We start from the raw sequence: 27,599 nt of genomic DNA, 5'->3' as shown, positions 1-27,599 counted from the left end.
TGCTCCATTTCCCATGCTTTTCCTTATGCATCCCTTGCAGGCTGCTATCAAAGGCAGGATGCTGGGCTAGATGGGTCTTGGAGAGTGAAAAATAGAAATGCAAAATGAAAGGCTGTTTGGTTAGTGTTTGAGAATCAAATTGGTTTCCCATAAGCACTCAGGACAGGCTGGATCGGGTGGACAAGTCAGGAGTTTATGCCCGGAGAGGCAGGTGAAGAATCCTGGATCCAGGGCTGGTATAACTTCTGGCTGTGGGGAGCTGCAGCAGCCCAGCCGGATTTGGGCAGGCAGGGATTAACCCATGCTTGGGCAAGACGATGGGGCTGTGGGTCTGTTGCCAGAGCCAGGGAGGGGGAATATCAGGGACAGCAGGGCACCGAGATGGTCCATAAACCACTGAGCCCATCAGTGGGGCTGGGGAGTGCGGGACCGCAGGCAGCTTTGGGGCTGAAGCCGTGGGGAAGGGGATTTTCTCGGTCTGACACGGCAGCGCCCAGCCCGTGACGGTGTCTCGCTTGCTCTTTGTGTGCCTGCAGTGATGGGCGCGCTGGAGTCCCGAGGGGTGCTGCGGCGAATGAGCGACATGCTGGAGATGCTGATGAAGAGGATGGACATCCTGGCCAGGCTGGAGAATAGCACTGACTTCCACAAAGGGGATGAAGCGCGATTCCCTCTGGACAGGTCAGTCGGCCGCACCGATGCCCCATGCAGACCCCGTGGAGCGGTGCCAGGCTCGGGGGGCGGTTTGCAGGAGCAAAAAAAACCCCAACGTGCTCTGCGGTGTCGGGCTGAGCCGCTGCGTGGGGATGGTGGAACCCACCGGGGCATGGGGCTTGGGCAGATCTGTCGTTGTCTTGTTGTTTGCCATTTCTGGAACCCTTTTCTTTGGGATTTCTGAAATTACTGTCATTTTGGGGATTACTTGTGGCACCTGTCCCAGCTGCTAGCGTTGCAGTGTGGGAGGGCGTCTCTTCGCCACCGTGCCGTGGTGGAGCTGGAGGTGGGACTCGCCGACAGCTGGAGCAGTACCTGGTGCGTGGGCTGTGCTCCCTCTGCCAGTAAATCCCAGAGCGAGCTCAGGCCAGTTTCTTTGTGCCCATATTCCTCAGGTAGCTGTCGAAATGATTGTTGTTTGAAATCCAGGGCTGGTATGTTCAGCCTTGGAGTTGAGCAAGGCTTAAAATGAAATAGGAGCAAACTGTCGGGCCCCGCAACGCTCGCTGCACAGAGCTGGCGTCCTGGCTGCCCGTGATGCACGCACCGCATCTGTCCTGGCCGGCAGCTTGAGAGATGCCGTCAGACCTTCCCGTCATGATTTTTTACTAAAGAGACATCTTCCTTTGCTTTAGGGAGCCTTTAAACACTTATTAATGCTAACTTGGCTGTCATGCCGAGGCCTGCAAAAATGGTAACTAAAGAAACTTGGATGTGGAGGGGCAGAGATGGAAAAACCAAGGGGCAGCGCTTGGGACAAACTTTGCAATGCAAACCCAAAATGCCAGCGTAGATTTTGCTCAGCGGTGGGTGGCAGGGACGTGACATGCAACGGTCAGCGCTGCCCTGCACCGGGCCACCGGAGCCGGCACGGGAGCTGCGGTGCATCCCAATGGTACCTGCCTGGCATTCCCACCTCTGCCTCCCGCTGTGGCTGCGCTCGACAGCCAGCGGGGGTTCCTGTGCCTCCCTGTTTCCATCATCATTTCCATTTCTCTCCCTCTCTTTCCTTACGAGTCTCTTTTGCACCTATAATGGAAAATAGAGTAAGTGAGCCTGTAATTAAAGGCTGTGCCGTGCTGCGTGCACACATGAATTAAAGCTGCACAGGCAGCCTTGGAGTGCATGGTCTTGCCTTTTAAGTAACATAATTTCAACTGCTGAAAAATATAATTTACCTCGGTAATGGCAGGTGCTGGGGATTTTATTCTTACGAGGCTGGCTGGTACCCAAGCGTACAAGGAGGACAGCAGTAATCCCGGAGAGGAATGGACAGGACTATTACAGCCAGCGACTGGAAGGCGCTCGCTCACATTTGATGATTTTCTTGGCCAATCTCATGTTAAAAGAACCGGTAATTTCAGGTGATGGTAATTTCTGTACACCAGCAGCCAAGAGAAAAACTTAAAAGCGTTTATGTGAACTGGTGGCAATTGCTGCAGAGGAGATCTTGTGTTTCAGATCTGCTGTGTGGCTGGTGACTCCAGGGCCGTTGCTTGGAGAGACCAGAGAGGATGGGAGCTTATGGACCCAGCACATCAAAACAGCCTCGGGTTTTGTGTGTGTGCTGAGATGAGCTTGAGCAGTTGAGATTACAGATGTCCTAATTTGCAGGAATAGAAAATCAGGGACAACTAGTTTATCACCTTTTGCTCCTTATAAATTACCCCTTAAGTGTATTCAAGTCCCTTCACTTGATCCTACATCAAAACCGATCTGTGTCATCTCCTTGTTTTCACCTAGCCTCTGAAGATCAGGTTTTGGTCATGGGGCAGAGCATCTCCAGATGAAGCAACCATCGTGGCGGGGTTTCTTGTGGATGGATTATTGGTGTGATGATCTGTAATGAAGCACTAGCAGCATTTGCGAACACTTGTGAAGTGTTTCCCAAGCACTCCCCTCTTTCCCTGCAGCCCCCAGGGTTTGGCTGAGGTCTGTGGTCAGAGGAGATGCGTTGGTACTGTTACAGCTGTGCTGGGGCTTGAGCGGGTTTGAGCAGCTCTGTCTCTGCTGCCACGCGTGTTCCCGTGTCCATAGTGCCCTTTCTTGGCTTGTCCCGGTCCCTGCCCTCCTTTGCGGGGGTGCACGAGGCAGCTGGAAGGGTGCAGAGCCAATACACCCCATCTGCTGCCCTGCTCCGAGCAAAGCCTGGCTCTGGGCTGACCCTGCTGCTCTGATGGATGCTCTCCGGAGCTGCGTGGAGCATCCCGGGGGGAATCAAATAGCAGCTGGTGCGAAACCTGGGCTGAGACCCTGTGGAGTGGGGGGGCTGAGGTCCCTGTCCTTTGGGGGTAACCAGCTGAAGCCCCTGGGAAGCCCCTGTGCCGAGGGGGAACGGGCACTGCCAACTGCACCCGGACCAAGCGGTGTCTCCTGAATCCAGATCAGCCCCATGGCCGCGGAGACGCCTTGGTTCTATTCGTTATTAGGACACCGGGACTCCACCAAGGGCTTGTTTCTGCCTTCCCTCCCTGTCTCTTTGATCACCAGTGACTGACTTGAAGCTGTCAGCGAAAGATAATACAATTAAAGGGTGCTAATTTCAAAGGGATTTTATTCTTTACAGCGTCTCTGGTTAGCACGGCGGCTGCCTTCGTCTCCTTCCCTGCTCAGCAAAGCCGCGAGCGTGGGCTTTGCAATTCCACCTGCGCAGAAGTGGATTAATTCTTGTTTTTACAAAGTGCTCTCCTGCTTAACCCTGGATCTCCGATAAAATTGGGAGGGCTTGGATTTGCAGAGCCCCAGTGAAGAGGAAGGAGGTGAAGGCTTCAGTGGGCTTTACGGAATAGCCTGTGAGCACTGTCCCCCTCCAGCAAAGCTCCAGCAGAGGGCAAGGATGGCTTTTCCCCTTGGAAAGTGCAAGGAGGAATTTAAATATACAGGGTGTAATTAATGACTTGCCTTGGAAAGCCTCCCAGCTGCCAGGGCAGTGGCTGAAAGTTGCTCCAAGATCTTTCTTGCTCTGTAGGTGCTGTCTGATTGAACGCTCTACAGGTGCCTCTCTGTGTAGCCCACCAACCTCTTGCAATGCTTCAGATAAAACTCTTGGCAAACCCAAATGTCCAATACCCTCCTTAGAAGAGCTGCCCAGGGGTTTTGTGGTATGTTGTGCTGGGGTAAGGGGACACAGGCTGCACCCGTGAACCAGCCTGCTGTGCCCCTGGGTGTTGGATCCCTTCTCCAGTCCTCCCCGGGCTCCCCCCTGCCCATGCTGGGAAGGTAAGTGATGGGTTCCCTAACGAGGGCAAGCAGTCTGCCAGTCAGCTGCAGAAAAAATCAATACCGCTGTTAATTGAATGCAACCCTCATAAATCATCAGGGGGGAGGGAAATTAGAAGTACTTATGGAAGCCTCCTGGAGAGCTATTTACTGGGCAAGGGAAATATTAGTTTGCAGTGGAAGTGTTGGTCCCCTGCTGGAAAGCGCTTGGGAGGGAGGGAGGGAGGGGGTCTGAAGTGGCTGACCCCAGCTGGCACCGTAACCCGACAGCGTTGGGGCTCGGAGAAGCCCTTCTCTGGGGGCTGGGCTGCCCCCGACCTGCCCTGTGCCCATGGGGAGGTGGCGGCAGGGAAGACTGGGGTCTGCAGCGCCGGCATCCCCGGTCATCCCTCTCCCCCACATAGTGGTTAGCCTGCAAAGGGTGTTATTTGCTAACGACTGATTAATCTTCAAGCTTAATTACTGCCAAGGCTCAGTTAATTTCCACACACTTTAAGTATTTGTTCTTGTAATCATTACATGACTCCATATTCTCCCAGTAATTAAAAGTCTCACAATATGACACTAAATGGGTGATGTTCCTGCATCCTGCCAGCCTGGCTCTATTAATTCCTGAATTGTCGCCACTGATTAGCTGGCTTTAGAGAAATCGCTGCCAGATGCCACGGTCTCCTGCTATCCAGGTGAGCCCGGAGCGGTCTTTGACCCCTCCATGCACCTTTCCCCATCTCCTCGGCATGTTGCGGGGCTCAGCGATGGCATCTGCAAGGTGAGGCTGGTGCTACGTGGTGTGAAAGCTGTCTGGAGCCGGGAGAGCCCCGAAGCAGCCCGCAGGGAAGGTTAGACCCACCCTGCGATCGAGCCCAGCTTTGCCGGGTGGTTGTTTTGGCGAGCAGAGCTTGGCTGCAGGAGCAGCATCGGGGGTGCAGCTGGGCGGGAGAGCCCAGCAGCCAGCGCTGTGGGAGCCTTCCTCCCTGGCACTCTCCTTCCTCAGGTTCCTCAACTCATTTCATCCTGGCAGAGGCAGTGAGTTGTTTCCCACCAGCTCCTGAGGATGTCTCCAGCCCAGTCCTGGATGCTGTCAGCGTTAGCTTGGAGGGGATGGGCACAGTGCAGGGGGTCGCTGAGGACCCCTCAGTCTGGGGTCCCCATCAGGGGCAGGGGAGGGGATGCCATGGGGAAATTTATGCCTGGGCAGCTGAAATAAATTGCTGTTCCCGCTAAGGCAGAGCAGAGAGGTGGCTGTGTACCACTAGCAGGGTGGCCAGGGGAGCAGGGTCCATCCATGTGCCCCCCTCCTTGCTCCGAGGGGCTCTGGGCTCGTTGGGAGAGACCCGCAGCCGGAGGGCGATGGGCATCGCCAACGCGGTGGGGGTACAGGTGCCCGTGTGTGCCCAGGTCACTCACACCCTCCCCTCCTGCTCCCAGGCTTGTGCCTCCCCCAGCACCTCCAGCTCAATTTGCTGAACCTAATTCTGCCATAGGCTTTGCTTTCTGTTTATTTTATGCCTTTCCATCCCAAAGAATTGATACGGGGGGCTTTATCACAGGGCTTTGCAAACGAGGCTTCTTGATTCGTTAACACGTGGAGGCAAAGTGCCGTTGCTGGCGGGTTTGTGCCGTGGTTGTTTGTGTTGCTTCGGGTGGCTTGCGCAGGGAAAGCCCTCAGCACCCGGTCCCCGGGGCGAGCGGAGCCCAGGGTTTCGGGGCAGTGCTGGGGCGGTGGGGAGGAGCATGGCACCAGTGTGCCTTTTCCCAGGCTGTGTGTCTGATTTTGCCCTATGAGGAAAATCAAATCCCATTAACCCTCCAGCAGATGTCCCTGGTTTTGGAGCAGCTGGGGGCAAGCAGCCCCCTCCAAAGGGATGGGCTCGGGGGCTTCCCAGCTGGGGGGCATGGGCACGATGGAGGTGGGCATCCAGGGGGGCTGTAGTGCTGATGGTGGAAACATAGGCTACCAAAATAACCCTTCCAAAATGAAGTGGAGTGTGCCCATGAAACGCAGAGCTGGCAAAGAAAATGTGGGGCTGAGGGCTGTAGAAAAGCATGGGCTCGGGAGAGCATCTCACCCAGCGGATCCCCTGGCCCAGGGATCGTGATCAAAACTGGGTATTTTTGGTCTAACTTTTGGGCAGGTCCCTCTTAGTCGAGACTGTCGAGGCTGGCAATGTCTTCACAGCTCACCGAAGGCAGTTTCTTGCAGCCTGCATCAGGCTACTCAAGCACGTAGAGAAATATATCTGATTTATACCCCAATCAAGTGACGATTAACATACATCAAAGTGATGATCCCATAACCCTCCTGTCCGTGATCCCTCATGTTCACATAAATAAAATCTGCTGCTGCCCAGTCATATGGCTCAGCTCGGTTCTGCTCTGGGAGTCAGGAGGAAAGCGAAGGTTTGGGCTTGTGGCTTCGGCTTCGTGTTCTGTTTGGGAAGGATCTCGGAGTACTTCCTAGCATTTATAAAATAGTTTAATTAATGATCTTGGTTATACTTTGCTGGCAAGTTCTCCCTATGTTGGAAAGTCACTGTCTTTGATTGGAAAGTTGGTTTTTTTTCATGAAATTTATTGCCAGCTTGCTAAAATGGCAGTGTCCTCCCCTGGGCTTTGCAGCCATAGGCTTTGGGTTAGCTCAGGGTCTGGTCCTCTAAATGCATGTGTGTGAGAAGCATCACCCACAGTAAACTGAAATTAAAATAAATGGAAGTATTGCAGTGAGTTAAATACTCCGGTATTTATTAGGCAATTTATTGTGTAACTTGGTGTTGGAGGAGTTCAGGCAGGGCTCTGCCCATGCATCATCCGCTACTTGCTTCGGATGAGTTTCCAAGGAACGTTCCCATCCCGAAACACATTCTCTGGAAAATTTGCTCAGGGTGAATTCCCAATAAGCACAAACATGGCCAGAGCAAACTCAGGTCTTTATTCAGGTGTTCATGGAGGGGAGACTGAGCTGTTTGTCTCAACCCTGAGGTGTAATGGAAAAGATTGCAGTATACAGAGATACCAGAAATTGTATTGGAAACATATGCTGTTCTGTGATTTTTTTTTTTTTTTTTTTTTTTTGGTAGTATTTTTATTTCTTTTTAAGTTTTTATCCAGTTGACTGGCTGGAGCTGCTTGTGAAGAATAAACCCACTTATCAGTGGTATGGGCCCTCTTGTACGTGGCTCTCGGGGAGGTTGCAAAGCTGGGTGCAGCATCCCTGTCCTTGTTTGATATTAGGAAAGGCACCGAGGAGCTGAAAGACCTGGCAGAGCCCGTGCTGGGGATAGCAACGCGACAAGTCCTGTGCCTCATCCCCAGCGCTTCCCCCCTCCCCCCCGCCTTTAATCTTGCTATAAATTCCTGCCAAGCTAATAGCAACCAGGGCTTTGGGCTTTTGCTCTGCTCCCTGGGGTCTGAGCCTTTCCCAAGTGGAGCAGGGCACGGGACCCTCCCCGCACTCCCCATCACAGCACCCTGCACGCTTGACCCCCCACCGCATGGGCCACCAGCTCAAACCAAGCCAAGGTGATTTATCCAAGCTTAGGGTAACAGCTCCAGCACCAGAGTTATGAGGATTAAAACCAGGATTACAAGTCAAACAAACACAAAAACACACAGCTGAGCCTCATGAGCAGGGCACTTGCCCAGCCACTGCTGCCTCTCCTGGTACACCCCAGTCTTGGGAGCATTGGTGTCAGGGGACTGTGACCCAAATTTTAGGGAGAGCATCAGCTGCCTGGTAATCCCCTTGTATCCGTGTTTGTGTTCTTGCTTTCTTCCCCGCGGACAGCCCTAGCTCCCGGCCTTTCGGGTGCAAGCCACCTCGGAGAGGATGCAGAGATGCACACAAGGGCACGGATCCCTGAAAAAAGTTTTGCCTCTGGCATCGATGAGGTTTACTTGGATTCTCTTAGGCCAGAGGAGTGAAGCTCTTAATTGCTCCATCTTCTTGGAGATTTAAATCACCTTTTTTAGTTACCCAGCACTTGGATGAGGGCTTTTCCCCACTTCCTTGGGGACCCCTCGGCTTTCCTTGGCTCATCCCCCACCAGCTGTTGGGTGACTCTGAGCTTGTCCCACCAGGATGGATGGATGAGGAGGGGAGCCGGAGCCCACAGGGTGACCCGCTGGAGATGCCCTAGGGGTTCGTTTGTCCAGGAAACACCCCAGCTATTCTAATGGGCAGCACCTCAAAAGCTGCAGTAGGAGCCAGGAGGGTGGGAAGGGCCCTTTTCCCATTGCTGGGAAGGGTTATCCATCAGTGCCGCCTCTGGGATTTCAGGTCCCTGTCCTGGAGAGTGAGGCTGTCATGGGGCTGGATATCAGAGGGTGATTTGTGTCCCCGGAGCAGGGAAGCAGTGAGAGCCCAGCACCAGCCCTGGGAACCCTTCCCAGCTGCTTTCTGCTCTACCTTGGGTCTTTGGGGGGGGAAAAAAAAAAAAAAAAAGATCTTTAAAGAGGCAAATGGCAGTGCAGACATTGTAATGAGCAAGTTGAAATCCTTTGGTAAACTGCTCTGTGTGAACGTTGCATTTGTTGATGTATTATCTTCAAAACATCTGCTTTTCTCCATCTGTATCGGTCTTCCCAAAGTCACTGCTTTCACCAGTTAATAGCAAGAAATATCGGATGAGCAAGCAAATATGTTTAGGCCTTGTATTATGAAGACAACACACAAATAGAAAGAGATTCATCTTTTCATAATGCCACTTTTATAAAAGGCAATAAAAATACAGTGCCTTGTAAAGGGATAAACAGGCTGAATCTGAGCTGCTGCTGCGGGGTTGGGGACAAGAGACAAAGTGAAGGGAACCAAATTAATGCATAAAAAAGTAAAGGAAAACTCAACCTCCGGCTATATTATATGGCAAATGATCTGCCAGTGGGGAAAGATACATCTTAATAGCAGTTTTTGAAACGAGATGAATACTGTATACAATGCATTATAAGGCACAGTGTGATCTGAATCTTAATCAACATGGGGAAATATAAATCTGAAAATAATAAAGATGAAATCAATATTGATGGTTAGAAGTAAAAGTACTGTATTTGCTGTAGTAAACGGTTTTAAGGTCCCAGGGAAAAATTTGTTCTAGAAAACCCATAGTAATTTACTATAGTTTCAATAGCTGGCACAGCCCCAGCGCATTTTGGTGGCATTTATATTGTTGCTATAGAAAAATTTAAAAAGCAACAAGGAAAAAAAAAAAAAAAGCCTGTCGCTGCTCCCTGTGCAGTGGTAGTGCTGGAAGTGAGTTCTTTCCGCTGGGCTGATGGAAGCTGTGCTGGCATCCCACCTCGGATGGAGACACGTGGTGGGATATTCCCCTTCTGCTTAGCTGTCACTGAGCAGAAAAAGCCACTTACCTTGTCCTTCCCACTGTCTCCAGTTACTAAGAATAAGGCATCAAATTCTGACGAGCTACAGAAAACCTTTTTGCGTTTGAGGTTTTGCTTTAAGTGTCTTATTTTCTTGTCCTCTGCCCAGGTGACAAATCACTGTAATGATAGGTGATGTAACTTATGCTTAACCTTTTTGTCATCTCTTTAATAGGTTAAACGAAATTTGCTGCTCAAGCGATAGCCTTGTTGCGCAGCAGATAAAATCACCGAGGCGGCTGACAGTGCTGCCCGTGTTAGTGTTAACACCGAGGCCCATCAGTGCTCCCAACGTGGGAGCATGGCTCTTTGCCCCAAGCATGAAATCCCTCACTCAAAATCATGGGGATTTGGAGTTTGATATGACGAATTTGGGTGACGAGCATGCAAGTGGTGGGAGGTTTGAGCCTGGCTTCTTATTTTGGAGGGACATTTTCTACCATTTTGTCCGTCTTCTTAATATAGATCAAGAACCATGTCAGACGTTTTTTGTGTCACTTTGCAGTAACCCTCTGCGTTTTGGGGAGAGCCTCACGGAGCCCATGAGAGACAGCTGTCTTGTTTGCGAGAACTGGAAGTCCTGTCTGAGTGTGATGATCAGACATACATTTTACATCAAAGGTCTCTGAGTTGAAATCTTTGTGTTTGGGGAGCAGCTTTAGCTTGCGAGAACTGGGCAAGCTGGCATAGGTGGTGGGCCAGGTCCATCACCCGGTGGAAACTGCTGCTGCAGCCGGAGCTCCAGCATGACTTAGGCTGGAAGAAAGCCATTTATTTAGGATAACGATCCTGATTTTTGTTTGAACGTGTTCGTAGGTGCCCAGTGCTCAGCCCTGGCTGAGCTGAGGTCTGGAGGTCATCAGAGAAGAAAAGGGGACCCAGGTTGCTGTTGACTTTTGAGATTCGCCTAATTACTTGGGTGTTTGGGAGCGGGTTCTGACCCAAGTGAGAGTTGGGATAGCTTCTGGGAGGAGGCAGAAGTTGGATCATGGGCTAATCTAGGTGCTCTGAAGCATAGGAGCAGGGCTTCCGCGGCTGTGCTCATCCTCTCTCCTTGTCATGAGCTATGGAGAAACCTGAGGAACGTCTCCACCAAGCCAACGTCCCTCTCCTGTTGCTGGAGCAGGAGATTGGGCTCGCTGGCTTTGAATTCACTGCATCCTTGTGACATTTGCTCCTAAACTGCCCATGCCAGCTGTTCCCTGTTTACTGAGTGCCTATGCATCACCTCCGTGGTCTGATGGCTGCTTGCCAGTGGAAAAAGGTTTGCAGAAATGGGGGTTTGTGAGCTTTCAGGGCTGACTGAGCTGTGCAGCCCTCAGACTGGGAGCATTTTATCTCCTCGGAACCATGCTGACAAGCAGAGCTTATCACAGGTCATTTTTGTGCCCATATTTTACCAGGGCCTCATGAGCAACCTCCCTGCTGCAGCGGTTACAGTAGCTGGCAGGGTACCTGGGGTTTATTCTCTGCAAAGGTTGGAAGTTACTTGGGGGCAATGGTGTCCTCTGCATTTAATTATTATTTCTTAAAAGCCTAAGATATGTGGCTCCCTGTGGAGGTATACGGGCTGAATATTGATGGTCATAAACCATGCCAGAAGGAAAAATGTGGGCTGTTCGCTGCTAGCGAATGGACTTTAAATCAACAACTGAAGCAGTATCGGTTCATAAAACTAGGATTTTTTTAGCCTTGAGGACAGAGGTACTTTAAATCCCAGCCTTCGGGTTCACTGATCTGGAGAACAAACATAAAACTTCACCAGGAAGGACCTGACATCAGCACATATTTTTTGTGCCAAGAGTATTCAAGGTAGCCCTTTTGGTTTTGCTCACTGCTTATGACATTTCCTTGTATTATAATGATCTCAGCAGCCGTAGGAGGAAAAACTTATGACCCAGGTGCTGCAGAAGGGGAAATTATTTACTGTGATAACCGCGCTCGTCGAGACGTGGTTGTTGTTTGCGGTGGAAGTGGCAGGCGAGGTGCTGGAGGTGGAGAGCTTGCTCCTTGTCAAGCCTGGCAGGGCACCACTGCTGATGGATTGAGTTCTCTTGCCCTTTTATATATTACACCAGGTTTTAATTGACACCCGGCCTCTTTACAGTGCTCTGTCGCTCTGTCTACGCAATGTGTTATGTAGATGAGTTTAATGGTGCTGTTTACCCAGGACGGTATTGATTGCAAGGTTTAATTCGATAGATGGAATACGCAGCTATTCAAACTGCTGGAATCTGATCTCAAGCCTTGATGGGAAGGTGCCTGCAGGCTTTGCTGGGGCTGCAATACCCAGCTCAACCCCGGCTCACGCAGTGCTGCAGACACTCGCCCCGGCACCCTGTCCCCACACAGCCCTCGCTGCTGCTTCTCGCCGGGGGACCTGGAAATCTGCTCGCCTAAATCTTTGGTGGATGGGCTGGCTGAGGCCATCCACGTGTCCTGCGTGTTTTGCATCTGTCTGCAGTCTGCTGCAGGCCCACAGGCTTCCTCAGCCCTCCTCTGGTTTTGCCTTCCTTTCTCTGTATTTTTGGGTTTTTTTCTCCCTTTTTTCCCAGCACGGCTTCTTACATGCACCGCAAGGCCAATAATCACAGCAGAGGGTTTTCAAACATAGCACGTCTGAAATAAGAAAACCAATTTTTTCCAGCCTATTTAATGTTTCCCCATGTAAAATGCACAGATGTATCCGTGTTTATCAGCGCACTGCAAAAAATGGCAGAATACTGATTTACATAGGTTTTTAATCAAACCTCTTGGAAAGCTATGATCTCTTTGCCTGGTACACACTGGGTCAGGCGTTCCCATGTTGCATCCTGGAGCTAAGTTCAACCTGCTGGCAGCTTCCAAGGATGGCATATTTGCTATAAGCACCCCTGGGTGTCACCACTGGGAGACATCAAGTTTTCAGGGTCTATTTGGTTTTTTTTCCCAGGTTCCAGCCAGCAGCTGGCTTGATGGAGAGGATCCAAGCTATAGCTCAAAACGTCTCGGACATCGCAATAAAAGTAGATCAGATTCTCCGGAACAGCCTCCTGAACGGGAAAGGTGAGTGTCCCCGGGGGTCCCCATGCTCCAAACCTCCTATGTGTTATACGGTTGCAATAGGGAGATCCAGCCAAGCCTACCATGAAAAATTTGGTGAAAATGCAGGGGAATGGATGCTGATCTGAGGTTACCCAACTCACTCCTGTCTGCAGGACAAAGTAGGGCACCTGAAGCTCTTCGGCAGACCTCCTAGGGCTGTTTGTGTCCAAATCTGTGCAGATGCAGCACGTGGTCACACCATCTCTTTGAGGGAGAGGAGGTCCTGAGTGAGGTCTGAGCCTTCTCGGAAGTTTCCAGGACTCTCACCTTGCTATTACAGCCAGGAAGGCTGGAAAAGGAGTCTGCATAGGGAACCGCTCTCTGTGGTCTCTGACAGCAGTAATGTTCTCCTAAAATTGTTGTCTCGCTTGGCCCAGGAGGACTCGAGAGCGGGGAGATGAAGCTACAGAGGAGCAAGACCTGGGAAAACTCATGCCTGCAAGGGGGAGGAATGGTGACAAATTGAATTGCTGTCAGAAATAAATGCCACAGAATTAAATGCAGAATTAAAGATGAGGAGCAGTGCCAGCACAAACACCTGGATAGAAAAATGTGGCGGTTTGGATCCAAAGCCCAGGGGCTGGGATCCAGCGCCAGGAGAGACGTTCCCATCCCACTCCGTCAGTGCTGGGAGGGCAGCTGGGCTCTCCAGATGTTTCTCCACATGGCTGCATGGTTCCTGGCATCTGGGCTGGCATCATCAAGTAGAAGATGCTTCCATTGCCTCTTCCACCTCATGCTTTTTCGGTTATAGGCAAAGGAGGGCTTATAGGAGGGGTGATGTCTTTTATTAATCCAATGACAGAGGAAGAAAAGATCTTATTACTTTTTTAGCCACTTTTGTGCCTTATTCCGGGGCTGACCCTGGGGGCTGAGTCTTCTCTCGACAGCTCAGCAGGACAATTTTTATTGCAAGTTTACAGCATAAAGACTGTCAAGTGCTTCCTTAGGTACTGCAGCCTGCTTATGGCTAATTAACAGGAGCATAGATAGGTGGGACCTGGGGTCTGGACCAGGCTGAGAGCAGCAGGGAGGTGCTATGAAGAGACATGATGAGATTTAGGAAAGGGGAACATGCTCTTGGCATTAAAGCAGGGCTGGGGGGTTTCCTCTGTTTCCGCCCTGACCTTGGGGAAGATGCTTCACATCTCGGTGTCCTGCTCCATCAAGTGGGATGGGGCTGTCTGCTGGCCCAGCTGCGGTGCCAATGAACATGCTTGGGGGCTGGCAGCCCCGTCCCATCCCTTCCCCTCCCAGCATTTCTAGCTGCTCCGCCAGCATGTCCTGGCTCTCCCCATGCCAAAATTGTCTTTCTGCAGTGGTGGAAGGCAGGAGGGACCAGTGCGAGGTGCCCAGGGACCCCAAGTACCCTGACTGCGCTGGGAAAGTGGAGGTGAGTCGGGGTTCTCTGTCTGGGAGAAGGTCTCGACCTGGGTGGAAGCTGCTAGGAAGGGCACAAAGCGATGACCCCAGGGGTTAAACTGGGAAGGGAAGTGGGGAGGGGGATGCTTTCCAGAATGAAACCGTTTGCTTTAAAATGGGAAAGGTATGGCCCGTTGCAGAAGATGGAACCGAGCCAAAGATGTGGATAGCAAAGCACAGCTGTGTTCCGAGGAGAAAACACAAGGGAGGTGTCTGACCTCCTCTGGGAACCTTTGCTATACGAATGTAACTGTTTTCCCCCAATAATAGGGCATATACCTTCAGTTTCAGTCGTATGGAACACTGAAAACATGGTGCCTAGAGGTGTGCAGGCAGTAGCAGAATCAGCTCCGTGAGACCACCTCTGCCTGCAGCCCTCCCTGCCTGTAGTTTCTGTTTAATGACAGAAGCGCGGTGAGGAGAAAGCACTGTCACATCGTCTTTAAATATCTGGAGTGTTAGCTAGTGTCTGGGGAATAATCTCAGCATTGCACAGAAAAGCATCTGGTTGAGGTGGCCAGGACCTCCATCTCAAATAGGATGTCCTGCTTGACCCAACCTGCTCTTTACACCTGAATGCAGCCTGGCATTTGGCCTGGAGTGTGATTGCTTTGTCAGGGAGCATATTTACATGATCTAATTAAAAGCATCTCCCTCTTCCCTCCCCTTCCCAGCCTCCTGCTTCAAGCTCAGGCTTCTGCAGGGCCCAGTCTCCCTGAAAAGATGTTGAAAGGTATATTAAAATGATACCGGGGGTTTGTATTTTCCTCTTCCCCTGGTACTAGGCATCCTTTCCTTCCATGATTTGAGTAAATTCGTAATGTAATTTAATTGTGGAAGTCTGTAATTCGATCTTCTGTCCGGGTGATTGCTGCATTTTACATATTGGGCGCAGCGACCTGTCTCCTGAGTAGATTTGTTTTTGTAGTTGAATTAGGGAGAGGCCGGCAAGAGCCGTTGCGGGGGATGATAAATCGCTGCTCTGGTCGCTGGTTATTCTTCTTCATGTGAAATCATCCTCGGGGACCACCGGTGGATCTGTCTCCTCGCCCTGCTGCACCCGGGGCGATGAGATCAGCAGCTCGGCTCGCTCCCCAGCAAACCTAATGAGAAGAAAACCCTGTGGCGCATCACTTCCTAGGGATTAATGGCTTTGCCCCTGGGGTCCATGTGTCTCCTGTAGTGAGGAATCCGGGATGTCACGAGATGCTCTGGGTGCAGCGGGGCCCCTGGGATTTGGTGCATTAAGTGGAGGAGCTCTGGTGTCAGGTCTGGTGGCACCAGGGGAAGCTGTGCTAGAGCAAGGTGATGGAGAATAGAGGTTGCCCATAGCAGGGGCGGCTTGCAGGGCTGCTGCGTCCTCTCCCGGCCAGAGGACGAGCCCCGCTTGTTTCTTTGCCCCCTTGCAGTGGATGAGGGCCAGGTGGACCTCCGACCCTTGCTATGCGTTTTTTGGCGTGGACGGCACCGAGTGCTCATTCCTCATCTACCTCAGCGAAGTCGAGTGGTTCTGCCCTCCCCTGCCGTGGCGAAACCGGACGGCGGCTTTGCCTTCCCCCCCATCGCTGCCTCGAGTGCAGGTAAGGTGGGGGCAGCCTGTGTCCTGCCGATCCCGGGGGGCTTAGGGAGACACAATGGCCTCAAGGCTGCTGGAAATAAATGTTCCCAGAGCCAGCAGTGTCAGCAGGGCCATGATGCCTCATCTGGGTTTTCATAGAAGCATAGAATGGTTTGGGTTGGAAGGGACCTTTAAAGGTCATCTACTGCAACCCCCCTGCCATGGGCAGGGACATCTTCAACTAGATCAGGTTGCTCAGAGCCCCGTCCAACCTGACCTTGAATGTTTCCAGGGATGGAGCATCTACCACCTCTCTGGGCAACCTGTGCCAGTGTCTCACCACCCCCAGCGTAACAGATTTCTTGCTTCTATCTAGTCTGAATCTACTCTCTTTTAGTGTTAAACCATTACCCCTTGTCCCATTGCTACAGACCCTACTAAAAAGTCTGTCCCTATCTTTCTTATAAGCCCCCTTTAAGTACTGAAAGGCCACAAGAAGGTCTCCCTGGAGCCTTCTCTTCTCCAGGCTGAACAACCCCAACTCCCTCAGCCTTTCCTCATAGGAGGGGTGTTCCCCTGATCATTTTCGTGGCCTCCTCTGGACCCAATCCAACAGGTCCATGTGTCTCCTGTAGTGAGGAATCCGGGATGTCACGAGATGTTCTGGGTGCAGCGGGGCCCCTGGGATTTGGTGCATTAAGTGGAGGAGCTCTGGTGTCAGGTCCGACGGCACCAGGGGAAGCTGTCCATCCAGGAAGGACCCATAGCACCTCAGCTGCAATGGGCAAACCTCCGCCAGCCCCCGCGGCAGCCCAGGGGCTCCTCTCGTGGCTGCTTTCCCTTCACTCAAAATGCAGAGCGTGCTCCTTTCCTAGGCAGCTTTCCAGAGCGACCTGGCTCGCCTCCTGGAGCTGATCGGCACGGGCAAGGAGTCCCTCAGCTTCATGAAGAAGAGGATCCGGCATTTGGCCCAGCAGTGGCTGCGGGCGGCTCGGCGCCTTGAGCAGAAGCTGAAGGGCCGGCAAAGGGACCAGAAACACGTATGAGCAAATTGGATGGGCGGGGGGGGGGGGGTGGTCATGGTGGGAAGACGGAAAAGCTGAGCCTTTGGGAACATGGGGAGCGGAGACAGCTGGGATGTGAGCGAGCTGGGAGGAAAATTCATTTATGGAAGCACGTGGGTCTACAGGGTCGGTCTGCAGTCCACGGGCACGACTCCGCATGCATTTGGGATATCGCAGGACTGGTGTTGCTGAACAATGGGCTGAATTTTGGAGATGGGTCCTGGTGGGTTGGAGGCAGTGTCCAGCTGGCAGAGAGCCATCAGCAGCAGGCAGGGAGTCTGGCACGTGTCTTCTGCAGAGGTGCCGAAGTTGCTGGCCCTCCCATTCGTGTTTTTGCGGTGCCCTGCCCTTTGGTGCCTGTGTGCCGGCAGATCCGGCTTAGGTCCGTGAGCTGGATTGCAGTGTACGTCGGGAACGTGAACCTGGTCCCAAGATACAGAGCGTCTGTCGATGGGAGCTGGTAAACTCTGACTATTGGGTCTTTGCTAATTGGACATAGATCACTTGTCTTTACGCTCGACTGATTTCCCTGAGTAATTACAGCGTGCAAAAAGAGCTGGAGGGAATCAGGGACCATAAGTCATTTTGGGCTGGAAAACTCAAATTGTCCCTTTCCCCCAGCACCACCCATTCCAGCACTGACCCCTCTCCTTGTCTTTCCAGATCTTGATCCATATCGGCTTCCTGACGGAGGAGTCGGGGGATGTTTTCAGTCCGCGGGTGCTGAAGGGGGGCCCGCTGGGCGAGATGGTGCAGTGGGCTGACATCCTGGCTGCCCTCTTCCTCCTGGGACACAGCCTGAGGGTCACAGTCTCCCTGAAGGAGCTCCAGAGGTGGGTGCTGCGGTGCTATGGGTGCGCAGTCCCCCCAGGAGGGTCTGTCCCCTGCACGTGTGGTCGCATTGAGGTCTTGCATGAAAGCACGAAGTCTGCAAAGGCTCAGGGGCGGCTTTTCCACCACGTGCATCTTGGGCAGCGCTGGTGCTGTACTGGTGCAAGCATTCGGTGGGTGCAGACCACCAGCATCATGGCTAGGATCAATCCCATCCCTTTTGCGTTCCAGGAAGGTGGGAAGGACTGGTACAAAGTAAGACTTTGTATGGGGCTGATGTGGAGATATCTGGGGCAGGGATCTGCCCTTTGGTCCTGGATCTGAGCAGCTTTAATCCCCTGGTGTCAGCACACAGCATCACCCGTGTCCCCCGACGCCTGCCTAGAGCTGCGTATGGGAAAGGCTTCCTTTTACCCCCCCATTCCCCAGGGATGCTCTCTGCAGGGCTGGTGGCCATGTGGCTGCAGGGTGCAGGTGTCCCGCAGGTCGCTGGCTCTTCCCAGCGTGCGTGCCTGCACTCAATCCCCGTGGCTTCGCCAGCGTTGTTTGAGCAGCGACTGTGCTCTCTTCCTTCCTTCCTTCCCTCCCTCCCTCCCTTCCTGCTCCACCACAAGGCAGGCAGCTGGGGTGGCTGCCAAAAATAACCTGCATCCTTGGCAGGGGGGTGGCAGCCACCAAGGAGTCCCTCCTCAGGAGGTGCTGGTGGTGGCTTGGGGACCTGCGGGGGAATTTGCTGCTGGGGGGGCACTTCCCGCAGAGGGATGGGCTTTATCTGCCGTGGGATTATGAGGTGATGCAGGGTGAGAGTGTGCAAACAGCTACGCCGGGCCACCCTACACGTGTCTCTAGACAGCAACCTGCCTCCCAGAGGGACCACTATTAGATGGAAAAACTGAGAGGGAAAAGATAGCCGTGTGCTGCGTTCCTCTCTGCTGATGCAGTTCTGTTATTACTGGGCTGACGCTGCTGCCTCCTGTAACTTCGCAAGGTTTTCTCGCCACCTATGAGACATCTTGAGTGGAGGGCAAGTGCCAGGGAAAATGCAAATTAGATGGGTTATAAATCAAGAAAAGCCTGAAGCTGCCTTGGGGACTGGGCAGGTTTTGGGTGATGCTAAGCCAGCATTGGCCGCATAATGAGCCATGCTGAAAAGGAAGTGAAAAAACCCAACAATCCTGAAAAAGAACAACAAAAAAACCCCAACCCAGCCCCTGCGGCATTCAGAATTAATGAATGGAATTAGCTCCCAACTAATTAACTCAAAAAAATAATCCTGGTCCTAATGCAAAAGGCAGCAGCTTCTCAAAGAGGTGGGCATGCATCGTGGCGATCTCCGCGTGCCGTGCTGAGCTAAATTGACATGCTAAATAATATCCATGTACTCAAGGACGAAAGAAGTTAATGGTTGGGAGGGTTGTGTTGTTGTTGTGTGGTTCTTGTTTGTGTTTTTTAATGAAGAGCCTCACGGTGGTCATTTAATGAGGGGAAGGAGCTGACTGAGTCTTACGGGGGGTTTTGCAGCATTCGTTTCCCTCTGTGAGTGACTCTGGAGAGAGCTGCGTTGCTGCCTGTAGTATTTTGCCTTTCTTGGAAGCACAGGAGCTTCGATATTGGTTGGCAGTGATGAGACCTCCTCTTTGACGTGGATTTGGACGTGTCCCCTGGGATGCCTGGGAGAGGCAGCTCCATCTCTTCCCCTTCGTAGCTGCGACGGGGAGTGAGCGAGCTGGGCTGGGGCTGCACATCTTGCACTTCTCTGTCCCAGCGATAGAGACCGTCCCCACCTCCCTGAGCGTGTGTCTTGTGCCTGGCTTTGATGACATTTTAAATGCTGGACACGCACGTCGTGTGTTCACCTCCACGTTGATGGGGCTGGGGTGAACGGAGGCAGGACCTGGGGCTGTAGCCCGGTCCCCTCTGTCCCTTTGCAGACCGAGCCCAGTGTTCACTGGGACCCTCCTGCAGCCCATCAAGAGATGGGTTAGCATGGGTGTCAGAGGGGGAGCAGAGGTCCCCCCCAAGGGGAGGACCAAGCGGTGCCAGCAATCCTGCTCCGTGCTTGCAGATCTCTCAGCAGCGTCCCTGCTATTGGGCTGGTACGGCACTAGCGGTGGCTTTAAGGAGTGCTGAGATAAGCCTTCACCTGAGCACGAGTGAGCAGGAGGCTTAGCAGAACATGTGTAATTAATCCTGAGTTGTGCTAATAGTTAATCTTGAGTTCTTCATTAGAGCCTGGAGAGGACTTTACCTGTAGCCGCAGCTTTGGGCAAGGGTTGGTATGCAGAGAGCTGGGGGATGTGTGAGGGGCTGGAGCTGGGGTGCGGGGATGAAGCAAAGCTAAAACCATGTCACCATGGAAGGGTCAACCCAAATACTCTGATTTCTTTTCCCTCCTGTCCCCGTGCAACCTCCTGAAGCAGCAAGCTTTGCTCTGCTGTAGACCGGTGCTAAATTTGTCCTTTCCTGCCCCAGGTGTCTCTTGCTGAGCTTGCAGCAGGGCAGGCACCGGTGTTGGGGTGGGTTTGAGGATATTTTGCTTCAGCAGTGTGAAATATTGAGTCCACTTCTTGTTTATTTTTCTTTGGCACCCCGTGCTCCTTTCCTGGCTCGGAGCTGTAGCTGTTCCTGCCCAGCACAGCCTTCATGGAGCAAAGGCTGGCGCCCATAAATTATTCAGCACGGAATAACCTCTCTCCTGGTTTGTTTTTTGTCTCTTCAAATTTCTGAGCTGATTTTTCTACATGTATTGATCATTGGCAAGGGATCACTGGAAGGTCTGCGTGTGTACACTTCAGCTGGTAGTTATCTGAGAGCTGTTCATTATTAGCATCTATATTGATTGCAATGCAGCAGTGCCCGGAGGCCGTGGTCAGGATTGGGACTGAAATGCCGGGGATCAGGCAAACGAGGAGGAAAAGTAAGTCCCTGGTCCAAAAAATTGGTGATGGAGGGGTGGGGGTGAAAACAGGTCAGGAGCGTGACTGTGTTGTGCTGGGCACCTCTCCATGGTGGGGGGCTCCGGTGGGAAGAGCAGCAGATGCCAAGCGTTGAATGGCAGGGGTTCGGGGTAACCAATGCTAATCTGGAGTGAAGCCAAGGAGCTCTGGGAATCTGCAGCTTGCTCCACGGCTTGGCTAGGCACCATCCAATGCCTCTGTGAGGTCTGAGATTGAAGCTGCTGAGCTCAGCCCTGGTTCTCCAGGGCTAGCTTATCTAGCTTATCTTTTGCACACCATAGACCTTAAAGACCTCTGAATTCTGCTGCTGTGTCCTACCAGAGGCTAATTTTTCTCTTGTAGTTGAACTAAGTGCAGGTGTTTGTCCTCTTTTGCATTTCCTGGTGAATTTTTGAGCTGCTTCTGATGTGTCTTGACAGGCAAGGGGTGAAACATGGGATTATCTGGTGGCTGGTGCAAAGCATTGCTGGGGATGTGCAGCTCCCCAGGAGGAAAGCAAAGCATTGAGCTGGAGCAGGGAGTCAGGAGTTTTTTCCATCAGAGGAAAACTGGGTGGGTAAGGGCAGCGGAGGGAGCTGGCAGCATTTTGAGCTCTGCCTTGAAGCAGGGAGGGAAGAAAGATCCCAAATCTAAATGCAAACACTTGATTCTTGCTGAAGACCCCTTGTGCTGCTTTGGAAGCCAAAATGTGCTTTCAGGGAAGTGAGAATCAGGGCCAGTGTGCGTGTGTGTTGCTTGGTAGGGGAGGAGTGGGAAGTGCCTGAAAGACCTGAGCTGGGTCCTTAATGAGGCAGCTTAGAAGTAGATGTTGGAAAATTACAAGCAGCGCTTCGGAGCGATGGCTGTGCCCGTGCAAAAGCCGCAATAAGCCGAGCCGCTTCCCCCGGAGCGCCCGTGCCCACGGGGCAGGCGAGGAGGGATGCGCTCAGCCTTTCGCCCCAGGAGAAGGGGCACGACGGGCACTGCTGGGACCTCCAGCTCCTACCCCTGTCCTTAGGTCATGGGACTGGTCATGTCGGCATCTCCAGCTGCTTTTGTGAGGCTAAGGGAGATGCTCGGGGAGACGGGGGTGTGGTGCTGCGAGCTGCTGGAGCTGCGGGGAGTATTGATCTCAGCGACGCTGAAAGGTGCTTTTTGCAATGGGCCCCTTGAAATTAACTGCTCATAAGGCAGGACAGAAAGTCGAAGAAAACAGGATTTGATGCCTCGTGGGGTCAGGGCTTTACAAAGTGTTCTCGGCGCTTAATTGCTCCGGTGTCAAGTTCTGGACTCCTAATACCAGCCCTGGCAAGGCACTTAATTTTAAGCATGTGCTTGTATCCCGTGCTGGCAGCCCTTTCCCTGCCGAGCAGTAACTGTGGCCAGCGTGTGGTTTAGGCGACGAGCCACCCTCCGCGGGCTGGGGTGGCGTGGATGGGCTGTGGCGGGGCCAGCACCACGGCAGGGCTGGCACCGTGGCGGGACGAGGCTCAGCGCCCGCTGCCACCGCTCTCCTCGTCATTGCCTGGCTCATAATTATAGCTGCTATTTTCTTACGCTTTCCACAGTCACCAAGGTGTATTCAGGCTGCAAAAAGGGCCGTTCAAATGGAAACACGATGTCCAGACGAAGGCATTTCTAATTATTTTCTGGCAGATAAGAGCCATCTTTCTGCCTTGCATCTGTTCACATGAAAACCTGCGCAATGCCCACGCTCCAGGCTTCACCTTCCCTCACCAGTTGGCAAATACAGTCCTGCCAGTGTGTGAGCAAGCCAGGAATTGCTTGTGGAAACAGCCAGAAGTGACCAGTTGTGTGCTGTCCCGATGGAGCTGTGTGGTGTGGCTGTGGGATTTATCAGCTCTGCACTGGTAGGGAGGAAACCTCAGCCTTTAATGTAGCATCAGATGTTCCCATTACTTGAGAGTGAGTGTTTCTGTAAGCTGTTAGGGTGACTAGGTTGTTCTTTTTCTGGCCAGGCTTTGATGTTCGTGCTGGGACGTGGTTGTGTATGGGACGTTGCAGGCTTTGGAAATGCTGGATGTTTGGCTAGAAGTCTCAGTGGGAGCTGAAGGTGATGCCCGCGGTTGTGGGTACTCGACCGCTGCAAACCCTTGCAAAGACAGAGGTGATGAAGACTGACCCAAGAGGTTACACAAATGCTGGACACACCACTGTGTGTCTGAGCTTTATTGGATTCTCCAGCCCATTGTTTAATGGGGACACGTTTCCAGCAGACATATCTTAGGTGATGGGTTAGGCAGGTGTCCAGGACGTTAGTGGGTAGAAATTGGCTTTGCTGTAGTGGTAGCCATGAAGATTCGGCTAAAACTGTCCTTTCATTTTTTGCTGCTGGAGCAGCTGGGACAGCAGGGAACAGCCGGTCTGTCCGAGGGTCTGCCCAGGTGCTGTGAGCATGCGAGTGCTCAGTTTCTGCTGCTCCCCAGAGGAGCCCAAGTATTTATTTCCCTTTCCTTGGAAGTTTCTGCATTATTTGCTGAATTCCTGACCAGAAAGAGCGGTTTGCTCTGGCACCCTCCTGGGCATCTCTAGGGTCTGACTGCCCAGCTGGGAGGATGGCTCTTGCCGGAGGATGGTGGATCCATCACCTCCCCTGCTTCTCCTCCCCTCTTCAGCCGGCTACAGCTGCTTGCAGAGTTGCAGCCATGTAGCTCCGCAATTAAAAGCCGGGTACATCGAAACGAGACTGCAAAAGCTGCTCCCTTTAATTACAGCAGCTTCCCGGCACCTCTGAGGAGGCGGCTCGGAGCTTTGCCGGCAGCAGCTACATGAGGAGCGGGGATGAGCCGCCCTGCCGTGGTGAGGAGTGGCGGAGAGGGATTTCTTCCACCTTTGAGGGCTTCATTTTGTAGGAGAGGAAGGTGCATAAATTAGCAGGAATTACTGAGCTGTTAAATTGTGCTCCTTCGTGAAATATGTTTATTTTGTAGCCAAATGACGACTCGCTTGCTGGCTTCTTTGCCATTGCAGAAACCTCTGCTTCATCACATAAAGGTTATCATAACCTTATTAATTGCTGGGTAATTTATATAGGTGAGAGGAGGTTACGCCTGGCATGTGGGGAGGGTTGATCCTCCCTGTGCGGCCCAGAGCCCCTCCGGACTGGCGAGGTCAGGGAGGATGGAGGTTTCAGCACACCCAGAGATGGTCTAACTGTGAGCCCCTGGATCAAACCCAGCCTCCAGCCCCACAAGACCATTGACTCCCCATTTCTGGAGGCTTTCAGTCCCCTTATAAGATGCAAAGCATCCAGCGATCTTCACTCCTTATGGCTTATCTTTGCAGCCCAGAAAAACTGCCTTCCTGGGGAACTCCCAGCAGAGGGGATCTCCTGGCAGAGCCCTGCCTGGACCTGCTGGAGCTGCTGCTGCTCAGAGGAGCTGCAAAATCTCGGCATTAGCTGTCTTCTGGGGGTGTGCTGCAAAGGTTTCCAGCAAGTGCTGCGTCCTGCCGTGACATGAAAACAGGGTGTTGTTGAACCTCAGAAATAAATAAATTGATTGCCGAACCTCAGCACCCAGATGGATAGGGCTGTGTCACACGGGATCGATGATGGGCCAGAGAAGCAGTCCAGATGCAGGTTGCAAAAGTAAAACCTTTGCAGGTGGCTTAAAAAGCATACTGTAATTGCTTGAAAAACCTTGCTTTTGAGGTCATCGTGTCCCTTCTAGCAGGAGGAAGAGCTGGGAGCAGAGGCCAGGCAGTGGGGCATTCGTGTTGTGGGCTCCAATTTGCAATTTAAATTGCTCGTGATGAGCTTGTCACAGACCCCCGGGAGCTGCTCGGGCTCGGCTCCGGCACCTTTCATCCCCCAGATAACAGCCCTGTGCTTGCTAGGCTCTTGCAGACAGGGAGAAGCCAAGGGAGCAGAAAGGACAGAAGCCCTCCTCCATTTCCCCTGCTGCAGTCTGCCTTGCTGATGACAGCAGATGCGGGCAGAGAAGACGCAATTAAATATAATATAGGATATTGGCCCAGCCTGCCAGCAGATGCCCACGAGATCCATTTAGTGCTGGACTTTTCAGCCCCAGGAGTGATAACGTGGAAGGAAACATGGGGTTAATTTGAAAATAGGTCAATGGGATGTAAAGATAACCCCGCAGTCATCTGATTTCAGAGAGCCTGCACCACACTCGGGAAGGGAATGCGTCCCCTTGTTGATTAAAGTACCTATAAGGGGAAAATAGCAGGACAAGAAGCTGCTGTAGATTTATTCTGGAGTAGGCACAGCTGGTGGAGGCAGCTGGCGGAGAGGCGAGCTCGGCGCTTGCATCCGCTTGGATTGAAGCCGCTTCGGCTGCTGTCTCCCAAGGAGGAGTGAGGGCTGAGTTGATGCACTAATCCTGGATGTCAGGATGGGACGAGCCACCAGGTCATCTGCCAGGGCTCCGGAGGTGCTGAGCCTGAGCACGAGCTGGTCACCATCCTTGGCTGGTCTGGGAGGGGAGGTTTCTCCAGGAGCTGGGATCAAGCGATTTTCAAAAACAAATCTCTTGGCTGCGCTGGCTGGGAAGAAGGCATTTGCGCTCATCAATTTTATTTGCGTAATTTCAAGCGCCATTAATAGTACATGGCACGAGGAAAAATCAGGGAAATTTCACTCCAACCATGAGTGAAATTGGTTTTAGTAGAAAATTAGTTGACTTAACTGGCAAATGATGAAAGCTTGAATAAAGAATGTTTAAATAAGGAGGAATGAAAAAAAAAATCCCCACCATCTCGGAGGTGCAGCCTGGATTTGCATGATTGGAATATTAAAATCAGTGGTTATAAAGTGTTTAGGATGGATAAGGGGGGTAAATGAGAGAGATACTCTGCTTCAAAGACACCGTTCCTGCTTTTAGATCTATTCCTGCCTCGCAGCCTTGGTGCTGGGAGTATAAATGGACACGGCAAGTCCTGAGCACCCGGAGAGGGGATGTATGGCAGATTGCAGTGACAAGGAAGAGCCGGGGAGCCTGACCTGCTCTACCTAACCAGTGGAAAGTTTTTTGGAGGCTTCGGTATGAGATATACTAATTGCTGTCTCCCGCAGCCCCTTGTCAAGCTTGGTTAGGGCTTTTTAAAATTGCAGATGATTTTGTAATGCAGCAGCTTGTGTGATGTGTACCAGCTAGAGGATGGGGTATGCTGCAAGAGAAGTGTTAAGGTTTGGGGATTTTTAGTTAAATACAAGGTTTATGGATCAGCTGAGTTGCTCCACCGCTGTGCCAGGTCAGTGTAAATCAGCATTGCCGTTTGGCTGACGACTGAGGAAAAAGCAGCATGTATGTGAGCAAATATGATATTTAGTATTGCATCTCTACAAAATCCTGGGGTTTTTTTACTGGCTTAACAACTCCCCTTCCCCTTCAGCCTCCCCGGGAGGGGTTGGTCTCCTCGTTGCCCTATTTATTGTACTGAGGGGGCTGTTGGAGGTGAGAGCCTTTCTATTCCTGCTATCTTCCCAATCAGCCATATTGTGTAAAATTGTGCATAGAAGTGATAAAACTGCAACCTGTTTCCCCTGCGGCTGACCCGGCCAGGCTGCCCTAAGCTGAGGCTTATATTCCTTGTGACAAGAGCAATGAAGCACCTGCAAACACAGCTCTTTGCCTTAAATTGAAATTCTGTTTTTCCTGGCTTTGGCAAGCGATGTGGCTCCTGGTTTACTCGCTCTCTGGAGTCGCGGTCATGGTCAGAATTTTGGGATGACCTTTCACCGGTCTCAGGTTGGGATGGAGCTGGAAGAAGGATCAGGGTGCCCAGCGCTCAAGGGCTTGCAAGCCATATCAGAAGAAGATATCACTGTATCACTTGGCTATTCCCTGGGTGGGAGAGCCATCGATTTCCTCTGCAAGCAGCCATGGCATCAATAGATGAAATGCTGTGCATAGTCGTAGGTCTGGGCAAGGGACGAGGACATTATGGAAGTGCTCCTCAGAGGATGGACCCTTGGACTGTAGGTTCATTTGAGCTTCAGCTGAGCCACAGGTAAAACCCAGGTAGGGCTGGAAAGAGGATTCTCAGGTTCAGAAGGAGAAATGCAGAGAAATTAGGAGAACCAGTAAGAGAGATCACATAGAGGGAAAGCTTCAAAGCCTGGGAGTGTAAAACCTGGCTGGACCTTTTATTCCTAAGAAAAGGGAAAATACAGGGATGGCTGGGATAAATTCCCATCTCCAAACAGGTGCTAGTAGTAAGTGAAGAGCCCAGAAGAAAACAAAGACAGACATCTTGGCAGGCAGGAGCTAAGGGTGAGATTTCACACTGTCTGAGCTCAGACTTGCAAAATAAAACAGAAGTTCCTCAGCCCTGTTAGAAGGACTGAGAACAAAACGGGGTGACTGCATGGTGGGAGTGGGGCAGAGCCCGGGCGGACTAGGTCAGCTCAACATTTTCGTTTTCCATGAGGATGTTGCTGTTGCTCTTTGGGTGTGAGTGGGGTTGTGAGGGTGAGGATGAGGAATTATTGTCTTTAGGACGAAAAAAATACAAAAGCATTGAAACTGAGGGGTGGATCATTTGTATTTCTGAGCAAACTGGCACTCAGATATCACAAGTACATGTAACAAGGATTTTTGAGAAACCTGCTGAAGCTGGAAGATGTCACAGGTTTTTTTTTTTTTTCTGAGAAGGAGGAAATGTGGTCCAGACAAGCAGATGGGCTGTCAGGCTGACATCAGTGGTACACTTAGTGGAACAGCTTTGGAGAGAGGGATTCATCAGTTCACAGAGGTAATTGAAAATGGAAGGAGACATGCCGCAGGTTTACCAGCCTTGTATCATGCCAGATTAATCGCATATCACCCTGGCAGCAAGGTAACTGATGATCTTGATAAAGAGATTGCAGTTGTTCTAGTTTATCTGGATTTTCATAATGCATTTTATCCACTGGAGGAGGAGGGAAGAGGGGCTGAGTACGGCTGTTGTAAGGAACTGGCTGAAAATCCACTGAGCAAGACCCAGGGTCCAGCTGTCCCGGCTTTATTGAACTATTTCATAAATGGGACAAAAAGTGAGAAATATTAGTGAAATGTGCACAACATCCAAGGACAGGCAGTGCCACCAGAGTCAAGGAGAAGCTGAGAGTGCTCTGGGATGTGGTGGGTACCTGTAAGGACTGGAGTAAGAGAAATGGTACATGCTGTGTGCTGGGAGGGATATGGGGCTGGAACAAGGAGATTTAGGCTAAGCTGGAAGCCTTGCAGGCAGGGAGGAGGGGAAAGATGAGGCTTTACAAGTCTGTCACTGATGTGATTGCAATGAAAGCAAATGAAACTGGGTGTCTTCGACAAGAGAGGTCCAGGGAAGTGTGTGTGTCGAATGAGATGCTGGCGAGCCCTGGCTGGGAATGCTGTGCAAAAGCCCCATCCACGCAGGAGGAGCAGGAACTTG

General features: G+C 51.9%; 1 protein-coding gene across 9 annotated transcripts in view; it reads left to right on the top strand.

Moving 5' to 3' along the window:
• The window catches only part of MGAT5B (alpha-1,6-mannosylglycoprotein 6-beta-N-acetylglucosaminyltransferase B), a 71,381-nt gene that overhangs the window by 26,444 nt on the left and 17,338 nt on the right, over window positions 1–27,599 (top strand). For all 9 annotated transcript variants that reach the window (XM_041123752.1, XM_041123751.1, XM_030014836.2 and 6 more), the window contains 6 exons: window positions 537–681; window positions 12,239–12,351; window positions 13,710–13,783; window positions 15,222–15,392; window positions 16,246–16,410; window positions 17,098–17,267. In XM_041123752.1, coding sequence (XP_040979686.1) covers window positions 537–681; window positions 12,239–12,351; window positions 13,710–13,783; window positions 15,222–15,392; window positions 16,246–16,410; window positions 17,098–17,267 — 838 coding nt within the window. The remainder of the gene's footprint in view (window positions 1–536; window positions 682–12,238; window positions 12,352–13,709; window positions 13,784–15,221; window positions 15,393–16,245; window positions 16,411–17,097; window positions 17,268–27,599) is intronic.

This window comes from Aquila chrysaetos, chromosome 5 (genome assembly GCF_900496995.4).
Source record: "Aquila chrysaetos chrysaetos chromosome 5, bAquChr1.4, whole genome shotgun sequence".
Classification (NCBI taxonomy): Eukaryota; Metazoa; Chordata; class Aves; order Accipitriformes; family Accipitridae; genus Aquila; species Aquila chrysaetos.
The sequence above is the reverse complement of the archived record's forward strand: the minus strand, read 5'-3'. Positions and strand labels throughout refer to the sequence as shown.